The sequence below is a fragment of the Chelonoidis abingdonii genome, chromosome 9 (assembly GCF_003597395.2).
Source record: "Chelonoidis abingdonii isolate Lonesome George chromosome 9, CheloAbing_2.0, whole genome shotgun sequence".
NCBI classification, from domain to species: Eukaryota; Metazoa; Chordata; order Testudines; family Testudinidae; genus Chelonoidis; species Chelonoidis abingdonii.
In genome coordinates this window covers 80189190-80208381 of record NC_133777.1, presented here as the reverse complement: position 1 = coordinate 80208381, position 19192 = coordinate 80189190, and the positions used below count along the sequence as shown (strand labels likewise).

Here is a 19192-nt window from a genome sequence, read left to right as displayed (position 1 = left end):
AGAGTTCAGGATGCAAAGAGAGATCTGTGTTACAGCTGCAGTAATGGTAAAGGTGTTTGCTTGTGTGTGGAGAAGTAGAGTGTATATACTGTTAGGTAGCTTAACTTTTCACTTCATTGTTTTTATGGGTTTATGTTAAAGTAAGTGTGTGTATGTGAACCCAGACTGCTTCACAACAAAGTTATATGTATTTAATAATTCATAGATTTTACATAAAAATTATATCATTTTTGCTAAATACTCATTTAAACAAAAATAGTCCATACTTTTTATGTGAAGAATAAAGATGCTGTTAATATTGAATGTTAACGCACATGAAGAATTCATTTTTGATTGGGGGAGATAAAGTTGTATATTTTTGTATAATCCATGAAGATCAGTTAACAATGTGATAACTTTCTTTCTAGTAGAATAGCATTAATATAATAGCTATGTGATTGCAGCACAAACCTGAGGAACTGAGCAGTTCCCATTATATTGAAGGGAAAATCCCATTATATTGAAGGGAAAATGCCTCTGGCATTTGTTAGAGAATTACAGAACTGTTTCATAAATGTCACTGTGTCTGGGTATTAGTTTTCTTTAATGTCTGGGAAATATCAGTGCACTAATTCAAAGTATTAGTCACACATTTTAAAGTACTCTGTAATCTGAAGACATTGGTTAGATTCATATTCAATTAAATAAGACTATTGTATGTAAAGCAGCTTTTATTGTTTCAGCTTTTTAGTGAAATAATTGTACATCCTTTGAGTATATGTCCGTGTGGATCCCCCTGTAGGTGTGCACATGCCTCATGCATGAGATAAGAATCTTTTGAATAGCCTTGTGTGTCAGGGCCCACATTTGCCCTGTGCTTCATCATGTGTCCATATCTGGGCATAAAAAGCAGTGCAGCCTTGACTCTCCCTCTGTTACCTCTTGCTGCCACTGGCGGAGATGGAACTTAGTGAATATTCAACCACTTGTCATTCATTCTGGCTAAACTCTTCAGAAATCTTCCGAACTCTCATCTGTTTGCTCTAGGAAACTATAACAAACAAACATGACCCATCAGGACTTATTTTTGGCAGTTAGACCACCTCCCTCCATCTGTGTAGGGTGATGGTTCATCCACTTCAACCTCGTGATGAATTCTAAGTCCTCAGTCTTCAAGACCTATCCTTTGTGTGATGGACTAACCCTGTTAACAGATGTACATATCAGATGTCTCTTCTGCTTGAGTGAGAGCCGTATACCAGTACTTTTCTTCCAAGATTCTCAAGTCCTGCGAAGCTTAACTGAAGTGCTGCTTGCTAGAGCAGTCTGAGAGGGTCTTCAGACCTTGAGGAGTCAGGTACCAAATCTAACCATGTACTGGAGAAAATTACATCCGCGAGTGCCCCCCTTCAGTAGACATGCAGTGCTCAAAGCCAGTACAGAGAAAACCCTGACGCTGAAGCCAGTGCCATTGGCACTGATGCCGATACTGCTGGTACTGAAGCTTACCACCGACAGAAATCATGGCAGAGACAGTAGGCGGAGGTTGGTATCTTCCCATAGGGAAAGGCCACATAAAGCCTCCATGGAAAAAACTTGTGAAAACCCACACTGAACCTAGGGTTAGTGACAAGCTATCCCATAATCCACAAAACTCCACTTATAATGATATAACCATCAGCATTGCCCCCAGCAGCATTGTTGCTGATGGTACTGCTGATGCATCCTTTGAAGAATCAGGACCAGTGTCAGAAATGACCCCAGCACCAAGGCAACAGCCAGCACTGATGTGGATTCTGCTACTGAGAGCACCATATTTCTCAGTGCCACCCTTAGAGGAAATCTATTCTTCCTCCCTGTCACCAGGATATACATTCTTACCTTCCGCAAGCAGGGAACCAGTTCTCTCCTGAGATTATGGAAAGTCCCTCACAGGACACCGACACAACCACACCAAAACTGTGAAATGCAAGCTAGTCTGATGGCATGCATCATGGCTGTGTTGGGCTTACTGGGATTCTCCTTTGCACATTTTCAGGAGCTGATTCCTGTCCCATTCCAGGAAGAGGAGATTGCACTCCCATTGTCATCTGTGGCCAGATCATTGGCACCGAGCTAGGAAGAATGCCAAGAACGGCTCAACATGGGACCAGAGGAGCAATGCCATCCTGCCATGCCTCCCAAAGACCTTACCCCAGAGCCAGATGATTTTAAGACATTCCAATGTCTGCTTATGTGAATAGTGGACATTCTAGAAATAGGCACATCAGTTATCCAAAAAAACATGCATAAACTGCTTGATACACTGATGCCATTGGGCCTGTCCAGAATTGCCCTTTTGATAAATGAAGGACTGTTTGACCCCACTGAAGCTGTGTGGCAAACACCTGTCACTATCTTGGCTGCAGCCAAGAGAGTAGAAAAGTGGTATCAAGTCCTGTAGAAAACTTGAGTATTTTTATGCCCACCTTGGTTTGGACTTTTGTTATCTAGATAGGATAAGGTGAAGACCCCCTTTCTTCTTCTCGTTTAGCAAATAATGAGAGCTAAAAGTCTCTTCTCTAAACTCTGTCAAACTTTGCCTGTTGCCCATGAACTCTGGCTAGATCATAGAATCATAGAATATCAGGGTTGGAAGGGACATCAGGAGGTATCTAGTCCAACCCCCTGCTCAAAGCAGGACCAATTCCAAACTAAATCAACCCAGACAGGGGTTGGTCAAGCCTGACCTTAAAAGCCTCTAAGGAAGGAGATTCCACCACCTCCCTAGGTAACCCATTCCAGTGCTTCACCACTCTCTGAGTGAAAAAGTTTTTCCAAATATCCAATCTAAACCTCCCCGCACCTGCAACTTGAGACATGACTCCTTGTTCTTCATTCAGGTACACTGAGAAGCAGTCCTAAATCCATTCCTCTTTGAACCCCTTTCAGGAGTTGAAAGAAGCTATAAAATCCCCCTCATTCTCTTTCTCCAGATTAAATACATCCCCGTTCCCTCAAGCCTCTCCCAGAAATCATGTACTCCAGCCCCCTAATCATAATCGTCGTTGCCCTCCAGCTGACTCTTTCCAATTCCACATCTTTCTTTTAGTGTTTTAGGGCTCAAAGACTAGACCAGTATCCAGATGAGGCCTCACAATGCTGAGATAGAAGGAATGATCACATCCCCAATCTGCCTGCAGTGCCCCCCTAGATTATATCAGCTCCAAAATGCCGTTAGCCTTCTGCAACAAGGCACCTGATTCGTATCCCATCCTTCTTGTCACTGGTAACCTCCTAGAATCTTTTCTGCACAACGCTCTACTTTTCTTCGGTCCCTAGTCTGTAACAGTGAATGGGATTCTTCTGTCGTAAGTGCAGGACTCTGCACTTGTCCTTGTTGAACCTCATCAGGTTTCTTTTGGCCCAGTCCTCTAATTTGTCTAGGTCAGTGTACTCCCTGTCCAGACAGCGCATGAACAAGAGGTCACAGTCCCACCTCAAGTCCTGCAAAAGCTGAGATGGTGGCTAGATCCTGAGAAAGCATGAAAGGAGTTCCATTCTTGTCACCATCCCAAATTTCAGAATTCCACCTGAACCAGTTGATTTAGCTGCTTATCTTCTTCTGTGTCAAGTGTAGTTACAAGAAGGAACAGAAGCTACACACACTGCATTTCCCCAGGCTTTGCTCTATTACACTGACAGGACCAGGCCTTTCAGGCTGTTTCCTCATCTCTTTGTGGCCATTTCCAGCCTTGTAAAAGGTCAAGTTATCTTGTCACAGAGAATCTCTGCGTGGATCACATGATGTATTTTCATCTTCAGCTGGCAAATCTCTTCCTCCAAATGTCTAAGTGCATACCACTGGAACAGGCAGCAGGATCATCCTGCTTCAGGAATGTGCCAGTATCTGAGCCCTGGTCTACACGGGGGCGGGGGAGGGGAAATCAATCTAAGTTACGCAACTTCAGCTATGTGAATAACATAGCTGAAGTCGATGTAATTAGATCGACTTACCGTGGCGTCTTCACCGCAGTGAATCAATTGCTGCTGCTCTCTGTTGACTCTGCCTGCACCTTTTGCGGTGCCAGAGTACAGAAGTCAATGGGAGAGTGCTCGGGGGGTTGATTTATCGCATCTAGACTAGATACGATAAATGGATCCCCGCTGTATCAACTGCTGCCTGCCAATCTGGCGGGTAGTGTAGACATACCCTGAGATCTGCAAGGCAGCAACAGGGAGTAACCCACTAACCTTAATCAAACATTATGCCCTTGACATAGCGGGTAGCGCAGATGCCAAGTTTGGAATAGTGGTGCTTCAATCATTATTAGCTTCAGCTGAAACTCCTTGTTGCCACCAGCCAATGAGGATACTGCTTGCTAATCACCTAGGTTGGGATGTATGCTGACACATTTGAAGAAAGGACAGTTACTAACCCAACAACTGGTTTTTCGAGATGATGTTGTCAGTGCAAATCCTCTGACCAGCCCTTCATCCCCACTTTGTGGAGTCCTCAGCAGCAACAACTTTGAATCATGAGGGAACTGAGAGGGGCGTTGTGGATGCCCCACCCTTTATGCCCTTCCGTAGGAGCACAAGATGCGTGTGTGGCCTTGACTGACATGAGTATTCAAAGGATTCCATTCTCATTTGTTTAAAGTGTATGTACCCTTACAGTGGGATCCACACTATGACTACAACATCGCAACTACAATTACTGTAGGATAAGTAGGTGGGTTTTTTTTATTTACTGGATAGTGAAACTAAATGAAATTGCTGAGTTTTTCTTATTAAGAAGATTGCAAAAAATGGAAAACTAAGTTTGCAGTGTGTTTACAACACCCCAGCTTAAATTCAGTTATGAATTCTTTGTATTTGTTCATATTTTCAGTGCAGTATATTGTAATATTTTGCTGCTTAATAGTTTGATATTCACCAATGTTTTATTTTTTGTAACAGTGGTGGCAAGTTTTCTACACTGCTTCAGAACCTAGGGCCCGAGAATGCAGTAACTCTACTTGTATTTGCTGTAACAGAACATAAAATTCTCATCCATTCCTTACGACCGTCTGTCCTTACTAGTGTGACAGAGGCATTAGTCTCAGTAAGTAGCATTATCTCTTCCTAATCCTGTTTTTTTTTTTTTTTAGTGAAAAAGAATATATTGTTTAAATAAACTGTAAAACAAATGTATAGTACTGCTTCTGGATTTGAGTGTTATTTAGAAAATAGGGACCAGATTTCCCCTCTAAGATACCACAGAAGTAGTTGAGGTTAAATGCGTTGAGGGTAGAATTTAACCCTATCTTTGGCTTTTGCTTATTTGCAATATTGTGCCAGTCCCTATCATATGTAGGCACTAAATGCAGGAACTCTTTCATTTCCTAAATGGCCCCCACTAGGCCTATATTCTTTGTTTCTACCCTCAGAGGGCTTGTAGATGTATATTATTTTTATGTCCTCCTTCTCACAGACCAGTTTTAGTGCCTCTACTGAGAAATGGTTAGTATGCAAAAGATTCGTTTTTACAGGTTAAGTAAACTAAAATTGATGAAAAATTAAATTGCCTTTTTAATTGACAGCAGCTATTTAACAGTAGAGTTTACAGTTTCAATCATATGCTGTTACTTTTTATATTAAATGTTTTTATAATGTGGAAAATAGTCTGACGTATCCTTCTATAAATATAAAGTTGAATATTATGTTTGTTTTTTAAAGATGATATTTCCTTTCCACTGGCCATGCCCATACATTCCTCTTTGCCCCTTGGCACTGGCAGATGTGTTAAGCGCACCATGTCCATTCATAGTAGGAATTGATTCAAGATACTTTGATCTATATGATCCCCCACCAGATGTTAGCTGTGTTGACCTAGATACCAACACCATTTCTCAGTAAGTATTTATTACTGATTTTCTTGTATAGTTTTGATATGTGTTTTATTTCTATTTGAAGGATAGAATTTGAATAAAATGATTCAGAATTAGAATAATAGAATATCAGTGTTGGAAGGGACCACAGGAGGTCATCTAGTCCCACCCCCTGCTCAAAGCAGGACTAGTCCCCAGCTAAATCATCATTTAAAGCAAATTAATACTAAGTTACTCTAAAAAGATGTTTGGAACTATTGTGTACTTAATACAATTTTATATAACTTTATATAATATAAAAGTTTTAAGGCAACAAAAATCAGAAGGAAGCAGTATTCGTCAAGATCAGTTAAACATATATGTAGCTCATACATTTTAAGAAGTCTTTTTTTATACCAAAAGTCTGATTCAAGTTTATTTTGATGATGTCCTACTGATAGCTTTTCTTGTCAGTATCATTCTCATTTAATTTTTTAACTAAAGAAGCTGGTGAGTTCATTAACCTTTCTTTGGTTTTAATTTATCATTAATAATTATGGAATGGTTATCTGTCTAATTTTGTCTAAATTTTGAGTGCCATTTATGGCCACAATTTAAAAAAAAAAAAAAATCTTTGTGAATAAAGATTGTGTTAAGGCACCTATGGTGGTGTCAGATATTTTGTACAACTCTCCTCTATTCTGCATTTTTGGCAGTCAGTTGAGAATAGACTGTGATGATCTGTTTTTTGTTGTGGAGTTTTTTCTTTCCTTTTTTGAGGGAGGAGGAAGGGTTCCATAGAAAGCAGCATTTCTTTCCCACTGATGTCTTATGTTAATATTTTAAGTTTTCTTTACTTTCAGGCTTGTTGATTCCCCTTCTTATCTTCTGCTTCTCGGTATTGCTGTCTTCTGGCAATTACTAGTTTCAGATGCATTTTCTTTGAGCATGTTTAGTGTGTGGATATTGTACATAAACTGTTTTGGCAAAAAGCTGATGGACAAATGGTTGAGATTTTTGTGGTTTTGTGTCTTTTGATATGGTCTAAAAGACTTGCCACTGCCCTCTGTTAACAGTGAAACAGTGCAACTTTTATATTACCTCAACAGTATGTTGTCTGCGGTCACATCTACCTCAGCTCTCCAGTAAAGTGGCTTTCCCCTCATGTATGTATTTATCCAGGTCATTGCGTAATTCCAGTTATCACATAATTCCAGTCATTTCCACCTTCCAAATGTAAGTCACCATAATTTAGAAAATACCATATATAGTTGCCATATTTCATAATATTTAAACCGTTCCTGTTCTGTGCAGCGAAACCATTTTTAAACTTTATGAAATAGAAAGTTGATGATAAATACAGAGCACAATAAATAGTATGCAACCCTTTTACCTCTTTAAACTGCAAAGGTTGTGGCTACTAATGGGGCATGGCAAGCAAGGTTTTTTCATTCATTTGTTTTTTTGCCATGGTTTGTGGGCACAGTCCTTGAGCTAGATCGGTTGAAGTAAAATGTTTAAGCCCTACTGTGCATCATTGGCAGTCCATACTACAATGACCCAGGAGTTAAATAACAAGAATATTGAGGTGCCCCAGCAGAAATTTCTGGGAAAATATATTTCTCTCTGCCCACGCTATGGTTGGCATTAGGTATTGTTACTAATACTCTGTTTTCGTGTGCTCTAAATGCATTACTATTTCCATCTTTTTAAATCATCATTTCTCCCATCACTCTTGGGTTTGGCTGCAGTCATCATCAGAATGTATGGATAACCAGTTGGATGACTACGTGACCACATCTCCATACTGTAAATTAAATGCCTACTTTTCTCTCCCTTGCTCAAAAGACCGTTCTTCATATAGTGAATTGTGAATGCACACCCGTTTTTATTTATACATCTAGGATTACGTCCTTCTGGATATGACCCTGTGTAGAAATATATTTTCCAGTATTATTTTTATTAATTTATTTGTATTCCCATAGCACCTAGTTGTGAACCAGGACCCTATTGAGCTAGTTGCTGTACAAACAGAGAACGAAAAGATGGTCTCTTAACATTAATACTTTTCTTCTTCCCTTTCTAGAACTGGAGATAAGAAAACTATTTCATGGAAGATCTTACCAAAGAAACCTTGCAAAAATCTAATGAACACTTTAAATAACTTATATCAACAACTGGCAGAATGTGAGTGTGGGAAGTATAAAACAAGATTTTCACTGGCTGTGGTGCATTGTAGCTAATGTTAACAGATTGGTAGATTTTAGTTACAGTACAGTTTGCTGAAGGCATCCGTCACGATAAATATCACAAAATGCTTTACAAAAAGGAGACGTTTTGCATAAATTTAAAGGTTAGAAATAATCACAGTAAAACCTCAGACTTCCAGACACCTTGGAATGGAGAGAGTTCTGAAATGTTCGTAACTGAACAAAGCACAGTTCGGGCTCTGGATCCAGCAGCTGACACTCCAAGCCAGGTTTCAGCAGCAGCTGAGCTCCCTACTCAGTGCTGACATGAGTTTGCAAGACTATCCCCCTGGAAGGGGTGGGGAAGTGAGAGAGAGAGAAAACAGCATGTCCCCCTCCTGGGAGATTGGAGAGGGGGTTAAAAACAGCCCATCCTCTTCCTGGCGGGGGGTGGGCGGAAGGGGTGAAAGCAGTACAGACCCCAGTGCTGCTCCTACTCTGGCTGGCTCCGGCTGCCTTGGGCTGGCAGTTCCAGCGTCTTGCTGTAAGTGGGTGACCTGTATGTGTGGGTGGGGTGGGGACAGGCAGCCCAGATGTGCCTACCTTTAAGATGCAATAGAGGCACAGTACAGTATTTGCTTTTTGAGGGGATCTCTGCTGCTATCTGGTTACTTCCAGTTTCACACGATGTCCGGTTGACCAGTCAGTCCATAACTCTGGTGTTCGTATCTTTGAGGTTCTACTGTAACTGGCTTTTGAGGTGGGGAAACGTCCGTAGAGATGAAGCACTAGGGAAAGGACATCTCTGAAGTGAAGAATCATAAGGAGAGGGGACAGACGAGCAAAAAGTAGACCAAGACCTATAAAGCTCTTGACAGATTGTGCATTACAGACCACCCAAATTGTCCTCATACTTTTATCTGACAGTTGAGGTAGTTTGGGGCACACAAGCTAATAGTGCTTACCATCCTGATTCTCCATTGTGCCATTCCTGGACATAGTTTTACTGAGACATTTAAATGTTTTTGTATTCTTGGGGTAGCTGCTCAGCCCATGGTGTAGACAGGGCAGCCTGAGGGTTATGCTAGGGCTGCTGTTGAGGGTGGTGGTGGTGAAACTAGAATAGCTGAAATCCAGTGTACACTTGCCACTCTTCTCCCATGCAGCCAGTGCCAACGGCCATGAGTGGGACTGCGTAAAGCTTTGCTGCTGGGATCTGTGGTAGCTATGTTATGTTCTTTGAAAACTACCATTTTTAGAGGACTTATGTGCCCAAGCAGGAGATGAGGTTAGAGCAGTAATATGGATTTGGTCCATAGTTTTGAAAATCAGGAAGGAAATTTTTTAATTGGGACTATTAGGAAACCAGGTGATGTGACGGAGGATGGAGGTAATATGTCCCTGTTCCATGAAGTGAGAGGGAAATCTTAGCAGCATTTTGAAGTTCCTGACAATTAAAACCAGATCCAAATCCCATTAAAGTCAATGGGAGTCTTTCAGTTGATTTTAATGGGCTTTGGATGAGGGCCTTAAAAAGTAGAAGTGACTGAAAGTCACACAAGACTAAATTGCACTGACAGAGATAGCAAATGGTTAAGGCGTGGATTAGAATAGGAAAGGGATGGAGTTGGTCCAAAGCAGGCATGTTTAATATGTTGTAGAAGTTAATATACCTTAGCCAAAATCTTAAAAAATGGGCATCTAAAGTTAGGGTGGGAGCTCCGCACTTCTGAAAATCAGGCCACTTACTTTCGGGCCTAAATATAATATTAAGTTCCTAATTTTGGGCACCCATTTTTAACAGTCTTGACCATTGAGGATATCAGAAATTAATAATGTTTTCTATTGTTTAGAACATATTAAAAACAGCATGCTGCATAAATGATAGTATGTATTATTTAAGATTAAATTATTGTGAAGATCATATAGTTTCCTAATAGCTACATATAATCTTATAGTCGGAAAAGGATTTTTTTAGCAATTTCTAAAATGTGTACACAGTCTATATAATATAGAATAAAATGGATTCCTTCTTGAATTGTCACCAAAATCTAAATTCATATAAGCATGGTTTCTAATGGAGGCTATGGCTGCAACCATAATGTGTTGGGACAGTGGAACACAATAATGAAACCATATTTCTGTTCCAAAAGGGCACCATTAGCATGTTACCACTCTGTGTGAGTGGGGGAGAGAAAAGCAGAGAAGCCTTGGGAATCAGGGTCCTAATGGCTTTGTATGGACACTAAAGACCTAAAGGCATCTTTCATAAGAGTAGGGTTTTGTGCTAGTTTCCTTTACCAAAGTGCCCCCATTTCTCCCTACCCTCATTGTGCACTGTACTGTGCTCCTGATGGTTTGCCATATGCATTTCACTTGTTTTGTGTGTGTATATATAGTGTCAATAAACCTCTTGCTGGCACTTTGGGAAAGAAGGCATTCTAAAATATATATGCATCCCACATGTGTGATTAACATATTCTTAAAAATTCATTTATTTTGCCAATTAACTGTATACATTTCAACAGATTCCATAAACTACCCTTTTTATTAGCATGTCACTAAACAGTGTCCATACCAATTCTGTCTTTGTTGCCATAGTAACTGTACTGAAAAGGTAAATGTGTTTGTGTCTCAGCCTCTTGTAAAACCCACAGACTAGTGATCTGTGTGCTGTCACATTGAATTAATCATCATACTTCACTATTCTATTTATATCCGGTATAGACTATTATAATATTGGATTCACTTATCACCCAATAAGATAAGAAGGAAACCATAACTTTGGTCAACACTGAGAATTTTTTTGATCTAAGGGAGTGTTTTAACACTATTGTTCACAGTGCAGCAAAGACCAAGAGAAGATGCATTAATGGAATTAACAATGAATGACTATGATTTTAATTCGGGGAAGAAGTTGCATTTGTTAGATATGGAGATCCAGGAGGCATTTCTTTGTTTCATGGCTTCATTATTAAAAGGTTATAGGTCGTACCTAAGGCCAATAACACAGGCACCTTCTGAGACAGCAACAGATGCAAGCTCCCTGTTTGAACTACAAGGTAAAGGTTCATATTCTTGATTTTAATCATAAGCTAATAAAATATGCAAAAACTATTTTTCACTGGAGTGATAACGAAGAAGAAGAAACCATTTTCATGTTACTGTGCTGAATGGAAAAAATCAAAAGACTATGTAATGGTAGTGGGCAAAAATGATATGATGCCACTGGCAAAACCATCCTGAAAAAGTTTTTTAAAAAAATAGTATTGATAAGTAATGTCTAGTTGATAGTATTTGTTAACACAATAATAGAGACATTTCATAACAATTGCTAGTTCTTAAATTTTTGTATAGCTTCTGTAACTATTATCCTATTCGTTAGTGAAATACGTGCTGTTTCCTTTGCTTCAGTGTTCTTACATGCATATACTTTGTTTTGCAGGGTTCTTAAAAAGTCGAGATCGATCACATCAAAAATTCTACACATCAATGACCAAAACGCAAATGTTTATTCGCTTCATTGAAGAATGTTCCTTTGTTAGTGATAAGGATGCAAGCCTTGCATTTTTTGATGATTGTGTAAATAAAGTAAGTGTGGGTTTAGTATGTTTGTAGTACTTGATTTATCTTTCTCCATTGCTCACTTCCACAGGTACTGTAGATAGAGTAATATATTTATATATAATTGTAATAAGCTTTATATAGCTTCATTATAAATTATTTCCATTTCTCCGTTTTCTTTTCTGTTCCACTTCTGTTTTCTGGTTCCCTAGTGTGATTGTTACTCTAGGGTCATTTTCCACCAATGTTGAAGTGGAAATTCAGGTAAAGTGAATACCTAGGTAGCCCAAGTATTCAAAAGTGCATCTGCAATGCCCTGTGCATGCATGCAGGTCATGATTTGTACATGCACATACATATACATTTTGAAAGTTTTGGCCCATATTAAGAAATATGATAGTCCTAATAATTTGAGGAGGAGTTGTTCTTCCTACAGTTCTCTGGAACAATACCACATTCCTTAAATGGTAGTTTAGTTTTCATAGGATCTGTGATATTTTATATAATTGTTTTGGAACTGAATATGAGCACCATAAGGAACTGAATAGTATCAATTAATTACTTTTTTACTTTTATACAGTAAACATAAGATCCACTTGATCTTTGCTAACATTGGGTTGAATTCTTTTCATCAATTCTATCTCAGCACTTGCAGCTTTTCTAATTTATTAATTTTAAAAATTCTTTTAGTACAGACCCTCTGATGTATAATGAGAAAACATTTATCTGTATCATTATTCTTTACACTCCTAGGCAGCAACAATTATATACGGTTCCCATAAATCATAGGCCTCCTTCCTGTTGTAGCTGTTTTACATCTAATTATTTTATTAATATTCTGCTTTTACCGGTGTATATTTCCTAATGGGCTTGCTATCAGATGTCTTGGGTATCTTGCATGGAATTCTTCAGCTAGCACAATACATGATTATACACTTGGAAAAATCCTTATCAAGTTTTCTTATGACATTTTTGTGGGTAGCATTAATTTAGCATCCTGGCTTCAGGCTGCATTTAATGGAATACGCTCTGCTGCTGTAGTTTCTTATTGCCAGAGTGTTCCCATATCTGTAACACATACAGAAGAGGAAAGCTAGTTCTGTCAAGGGCATGTGGGAGTTCTCCAGGATTGGGGAGTGGTGTCTTTCAGCAGGTTACTGATTAGTAACCGTTGACCATAACAGAGACATTTCATAACAATTGCTACATTTTAAAGATAATTTTTGTATAACTTCTGTAACCATTATCCTATTTGTTAGTAAATATGTGTGTTCCTTTGCTTTTCTAATTTTTTTAATCCAAATCAACTGAAATTATTAATTTAAAGTGGATTAGTTAAACCGCATTAAGCCCCTACGTGAACATTCTTATTCAGAATTAAAGTAGCCTTAATTCAGTTTATCTTAATTCATTTTCAAAGTGAATTAAACTAAACTGAAGTAAGGGCTACTTTACTTCTGAATAAGAGTGTCCACATAGATATTTAATGTGGCTTAACTAATCCATTTTAAATTAACTAAAGGTGTGAATTTAGATAAATTTTTCTGAGTTCGCCATGTAGACAAGCGGTAAGGTTAGGTTTTTGGAGAAGGTCTGGATGCTTTGCTGGATTCAGCTCATAGTGGCAGATCGTTTTACAGCCATAATGCTGAGCTTTCCCTGTCAAGGCAGGTTCAAGTTTACTGCATCATTTGCAGAAGTAAATTTGTTTAGCTTACGTACCCCCCAGACTTTAAGCCCAATCTTTGTTTTAGTGCGTACGGTTGATAGTGCCCAAAATCGTGCACATGCACTCAATTGCCATGTTATGGCTTTGGTAGAGGCAAAACACTTATGTACCCACTTTTACTGATAAAGAGAGTTCAATGTGCAAAAGTGGGTATGCAAAATTGGCTTGATCCTGACTGAAAAGTCGACCTCTTATTTTCTGTATTATGCTAGAAGAGTGTGTATCTATTTAGGAAGGATTAAATTGGAACCCACAATTTTTTAATATTATTTGGCAATAGTCTACTGTAACAAAAAGTTCCTGTTAATATTGCTGGAAATATAAGCCTTGCTTGTTGTCTTGCTAGGTACCTGGAACATTCTGTTCTGGGACATTGATGTATAAGCAATGCATGCTGTTGTCTAGGATTTCCTGTAAAGTAGGTCACCTGCTGTTTGTTCCACAGAATTAATGTTGAAAATTATTAGAGTAGTTACTTGTTAGGGGGCAAAGCACAGGAAAGTCAGACTGAAGAATCCATACTTTGAAGAAAAAAATCTGAGAACAGGTCTGACTTATTGTGTGGAAAAATTTGGTATTTTATAAAGTGTTGTAATTTTGCATAATTCTCCTTATCTATTTTTCCAGCCTTAGGTCAGTTTTCATAGTTCTCCAAAAACAAATTAATAAAAGAAAGCATAAGTGTACACATTTATAGACCATGGATTGATTTAATTAAACATTCAAAATATCTTCACAATTTAACAGAAAAAATCTTTAACGGCTTCCTAGTGAAGCATGTGACCCATCTTAAACTTTTTAAGAAAGGAAAATTGCAGACGGACAAGAATGTACTCTAGTGACTAACGCTGCTGAGCAGCATTCAGATATAATTGGAGTGCAGACTAATTGTGTGTCTAATGTTAAATAGGGTTTTTATTCAGAAAGAGATTATTATACAAATGCAAGTTCACTCTGTTACATTTCATTTTATTTTATTGAATGGTTTCAGTGTGCATATAAATCAGTGTCTTAGGTAAAATTATTATTTGTTCTGGGAGTTCAAACAGTTCTCGGGAGGAGTAACTCTTAGGTTGATGCTACCACTATACAATCAGCAAATAGTCTATGCAGGTCTTAAGACAAAGCAAGAGGTTCTACTTTTAGAAAAGAAATAAAAAAGCAGTGTGTTTAGGCATAAGGCTGAGAGCCTGGAACTCATTTTATTCTTGTCCTAGTTCTTTCTCCACTTTATTCTGTGGACAACCTGTTTTCAACCTGTTTCCAATCTCTACAATTGGGTAATACTTACTGTCTCACCAAGATGTTGTGAAAATAAAAGTCTTACACAGAGCTTTTATAATCCTTGCATTGTGCTTTTTGTCCAAGAATCTCCATGAACTTTACAAAAGTGGGCAGCTACTTCTAAAGATAGGGAAACTGAGGCACACAAAAATTGTATTCAGCAAATCCTAGGCGCGTATCTCCATGGAGTAATTCCCCCCAGCGAGACCTTTCTCATTAGGATGAATAGATCCTCACAAAGGGATTTCTTCAATTTCAGAGCAGTAATAAGGGCCTTTTACACCATAGTCCATGGCCTCTGTACCCCTGATATTGTTTTTGGGTTTATGATACAAGGCTTACTAAAATTAAAAATGCAAGAACTGTACTATAGGAAAATCAACAGTTAGCTGGGTCATTCTCCTCCTTCCCATCAGATAATCAGATACTTATATTGGCCATCTGTCCATGACTGAAATAGTACAAAGGTACCCCTGTGATTGTCTTTGAACACAACTGCATGATGAGGCTGCCTACCACCATCTTGTTCATCTTTAAGATAACCAATTTTTTGGTGTGTACAGCTGGAGCCAGTATGATGGCCCTGTTCCAAACCCCCACCATAGGAGCATCTCAAGTCAAGGCATAGTCTCTTTATTCATCCCAGTTTCCCCTGCACGGAAGCAGTTCTTCATGAATTATCTATTTTGTATACTAAAAGGACATTGCTACATAACTTGTGATATTGCGGAAATTATGGGTTCCACAATATTAGGCTTCTACTGCACTTTTGACAGTGGGAGCCCCACTGTGTGCAGGGTTAACAGTGGGAGTCCCACGCAGCCAACAACAGAAGCCCCCACTCTTAGCCCCAGGCAGCCAACAGCAAAAAATCACAGAAAAGTAATAACGAACTTCATTACCACACAGAATGACATCCGTTGTTATTATTTTTCCACAATTTTCCTTGGCTTGTCCGCAACTCAGCTGCAATTTTTGACTATTATCTCGCAATTCAAGTAAGGCCTTAGACATTGCTAAATTGTTTCACAAGATCTCATTTTTCCTGAAACAATTCAGAAATATTTCAGTCCATATAAACTACTTAGTTTAACGTCCTTTATTGCTGAAACAAAAAATAAAAATTTGTTTCTATGGGTTGTTTAAATATTTCTAAAGATTTAAATGATCAAATAAAGTTTATTTCTGCTTTTTAAAGAGCCATATGTTATTGCTGTTCAGATGATTAACTAGCTAATCCTCTGTCTGTCTCATGCAGTAAAATGCGTAAGTAAGAGCATCTCTGTGTACCAAAAAAGCTGTTTTATCAAATTTTAAATGTTTTCAAGGATCTTTTTGAAACTATACTATGTATGTATCTGTTATGCAGTAAAGAGAGAAACTATATGAAATTATTTTATTTTTATGTTGCTGGAGGATTCAGCTTTTTCTGTACCTGAATCTACAGTTGATTCCTGGAAGTTTATGAAATCTACAGATTGACACTGTTGTTAGTTTAAGTTCAGCAAAATATTTTTCTATAGAAAAAATGCCTTTTACTAAGCTTTTAAAAAACAAGCATTGTAGTCAGTGACAGTTGAGTACAAAAAAAAGCCCAGGTTTAAAGCATATCACTTTTCCTAGTGTTGTATGTTTAGAACGGTACAAGGAGTTTTGACTTACAGGGTGCATGGACAAATTGTTCGTTTCAGTGATCTCCAGTTGAAATCTTGCTCAGGCTAATAATTGACAGCCTGTGTGAAGTGGCTCAGTAAGTTGCTTTATTGGTATTATGGTGTTGACCACAATATATAGGAAGACAAAGACAGTACCAAATCATAAATTCATCAGAATAGTGTCTGAATCTGGTTTCTAGGGGACGTATTACCTGTTCAGTCTCCATTGCTATTGACTCATTAGCTTCCTTGCACAGAATAGACTACCTTGGAGAGGTCCCTGAGGGTCAGGCATGCAGCAGCTTAGGGAAGCCTATACTGCTGCTGCTCATGGTATGCTTGTGTGCATAAACAGACTTCAGTCTGTAGGCCCTTCAGTTTGGCACTTTTGACTGGCACTAAATGTACTTTTAAAATTAGTGTGAATCTTCTTGAATTTTAGTGCAGTTTTTATTTATTTAAAATCTATATAAGCATAGTTCCAACAGCTGCTGTTGATACATGTTTACACTTGAGATTCCTTTTCTAGGGGAGTTAATGGAGAAAAATATTTGCGCTTTGTTTCAGCCAGGTACATTTCACTCTGTATTTGCTGGCTATGATGTAGAAGATTTGTCTGTAGAGGGTTATATCAGAAACTGAAAGAGAATGTGTCCGAATATTCTGAAATTTCTACAGATAACTCTGAATCCGGATTAGGTAATGTGCCCTTGCAATTTCTGATATGATGATGCTTAAAGTGGGCTGGAAGACAATGATGTTTACTCTTCCAAAAGAGAGCAAGAGCACATTTTTAGATCGTTGCGATGAATGTGAAGTAGGTGTCATGGTATCTGAGTTGAACACAGCAGCTGCAAAAATGGAGCATTTTGGATGTCCTAGGAAGGAGGCAGGTTTCCCCAAATGTCAGTTCATTGATGTTGGAGAGGTGCATCACATTACCAACAGAAAAAAATGTTGCAGGGACAGAAAGCCAGAAGTGATGTTGGATTCAACAGGGTAACTAATTTTTATAAAAGAGACAGTGGCAGAGATTGTTCATCTGACCAGTCAGCATTTCTTGCAAGCGAGAGCTTGCCATCCAGACACAGTAAAAGTGCAGTTCCCTTCTGTGTCTGTGATAAGTAAAGCCCTACCAAATTCGCAGCCATGAAAAACACATGAAATCGTGCTCTCCTGCTGTGAAGTCTGGTCTTCTGTGTAATTTTACCTTATACTATACAGATTTCATGGGGAAGACCAGTGTTTCTCAAACTGAGGGTCCTGACCCAAAATGGGGTATCAAGGGAGTTGCAAGGTTATTGTGGGGGGAGGGGGGGTCAGTGTATTGCCACCCTTCTGCGCTGCCTTCAGAGTTAAGTGGTCAGAGAGTGGCAGCTGCTGGCCAGGTGCCCAGTTGTGAAGGCAGCACCCCACCAGCAGCAGCCCAGAAGTAAAGGTGGCAATACTCCTACCATACCACCCTTACTTCTGGGCTGCTGCCTTTGAAACTGGGTGGCTGGAGAATGGCAGCTGCTGGCTGAGGGCCCAGCTCTGAAGGCAGCAGCCCAGAAGTAAGGGTGGCATACTGTGACCTACCTACAATAACCTTGCTTCATCCCCACCCCACCCCCAAGTCCCATTTTGGGTCAGGACCCCTACAGTTAACACCCTGAAATTTCAGATATAATACCTGAAATCATTAAATTCACAATTTTTAAAATTCTATGAATGTGAAATTGACCGAAATGGACCATGAATTTGGTAGGGCCCTAGTGATAGGATTGAAGACTTTGTAAGTGTTACCGTATATTGGTTGCTGGTGTTGTTATGCCCTCAAAGTGCAGTCAGACTCATTTCAGATGAGTTGTTGGTGATTTTATCCCCAGTATATTTCTTCTAGTTTCCCTTTCAACATTCTTTGGTGTGTAAACACAATGCACTTGACCATTAGGATCCTGACTGCAAATGGTATGAATTTCAGAGGTGCTGCTGAGCATCTGTCGCTCCCATTGATTTTAATGGGAGTTCGGGGTGCTGAGCACACCTGAAAATGAGGTCATAGTGACTTCATGAAGCTTTAGTCTCTCCCTGAAATGGGTAGATTTACCATCCTTCTTGTGCAATATTCATAGAGAAATGCATATTTAAAGGAAAAGAATATATCCTCCTAACAGATCCAGTATGTGTAATAAGCTTATTAAAAGCAGCTGAAAGCTTACACAGTAGGAGGCTAAGTTTAGGTATGTGCTCAATAACTGTCTTTCAAGGAGAAAAAACTGAGGGTAAAAATCCAGTACATTGTCTTACAGCCAAGGGAGCCTGCCATATACTTGACATGCATAATGAAGATATATGGCATGGCTTTAATTTTAATTCCAGCCCCTTCTTGTTCTTGTCGCAATACTTCATTTCATAGCCATTCATGTAATTTAAACATTGGTGTTGGGCTAATAAAATGTGTCCCAGGTGAGAAATAGTAATTGAGTAGCTGTTTGGAGAAGCATCTGAAATTCTAGTTTCCAGCGCAACTGCTGCTGACGCACACAAATGATTGAAATTATAATGCTAAGATGATCTGTTGGTATTTGGTAGAAATTCTTCTTCTTCTTCTTCTTCTTTTCTCTCCAGCGGAACAACCACACATTCTTGTAAGAATGTTTCTGTGGCTCAAGGAATGGAAAGAGAAGCTTTCAGTAATAATGCTAAGCAGCCTCTGCTTCCTTTTGGTTCTTGAGGAAGACAGCGACTTTTGTTTTGTCTAATTGAATGTTACAACTGAGTCCAATTCTTCCTGTCTAACAAGCAGCAGAAAGTTTGAGCAACATCCATTACTTTGGATAGGTCAGATGCCTGAAATTTGGCATCTCTTTAAATCTGTGTACGCTAAGCAAACAGAAAGATTTGCTAGTTTTATATCAATTACAGAAGTTAATTACTGTGTAAGAAACTAAAATTGCTGTGTAGAGCTATCTGTTCTCA

General features: G+C 38.9%; 1 protein-coding gene across 1 annotated transcript in view; it reads left to right on the top strand.

The window, feature by feature from the left end:
• DENND4A (DENN domain containing 4A) overlaps positions 1 to 19192 on the top strand; it is a 92829-nt gene that overhangs the window by 37739 nt on the left and 35898 nt on the right. Inside the window, exons 9-13 of the mRNA XM_075069064.1 lie at positions 4921 to 5065; positions 5680 to 5855; positions 7897 to 7997; positions 10843 to 11061; positions 11445 to 11590. Of these exons, the coding sequence (XP_074925165.1) occupies positions 4921 to 5065; positions 5680 to 5855; positions 7897 to 7997; positions 10843 to 11061; positions 11445 to 11590 (787 nt within the window). The remainder of the gene's footprint in view (positions 1 to 4920; positions 5066 to 5679; positions 5856 to 7896; positions 7998 to 10842; positions 11062 to 11444; positions 11591 to 19192) is intronic.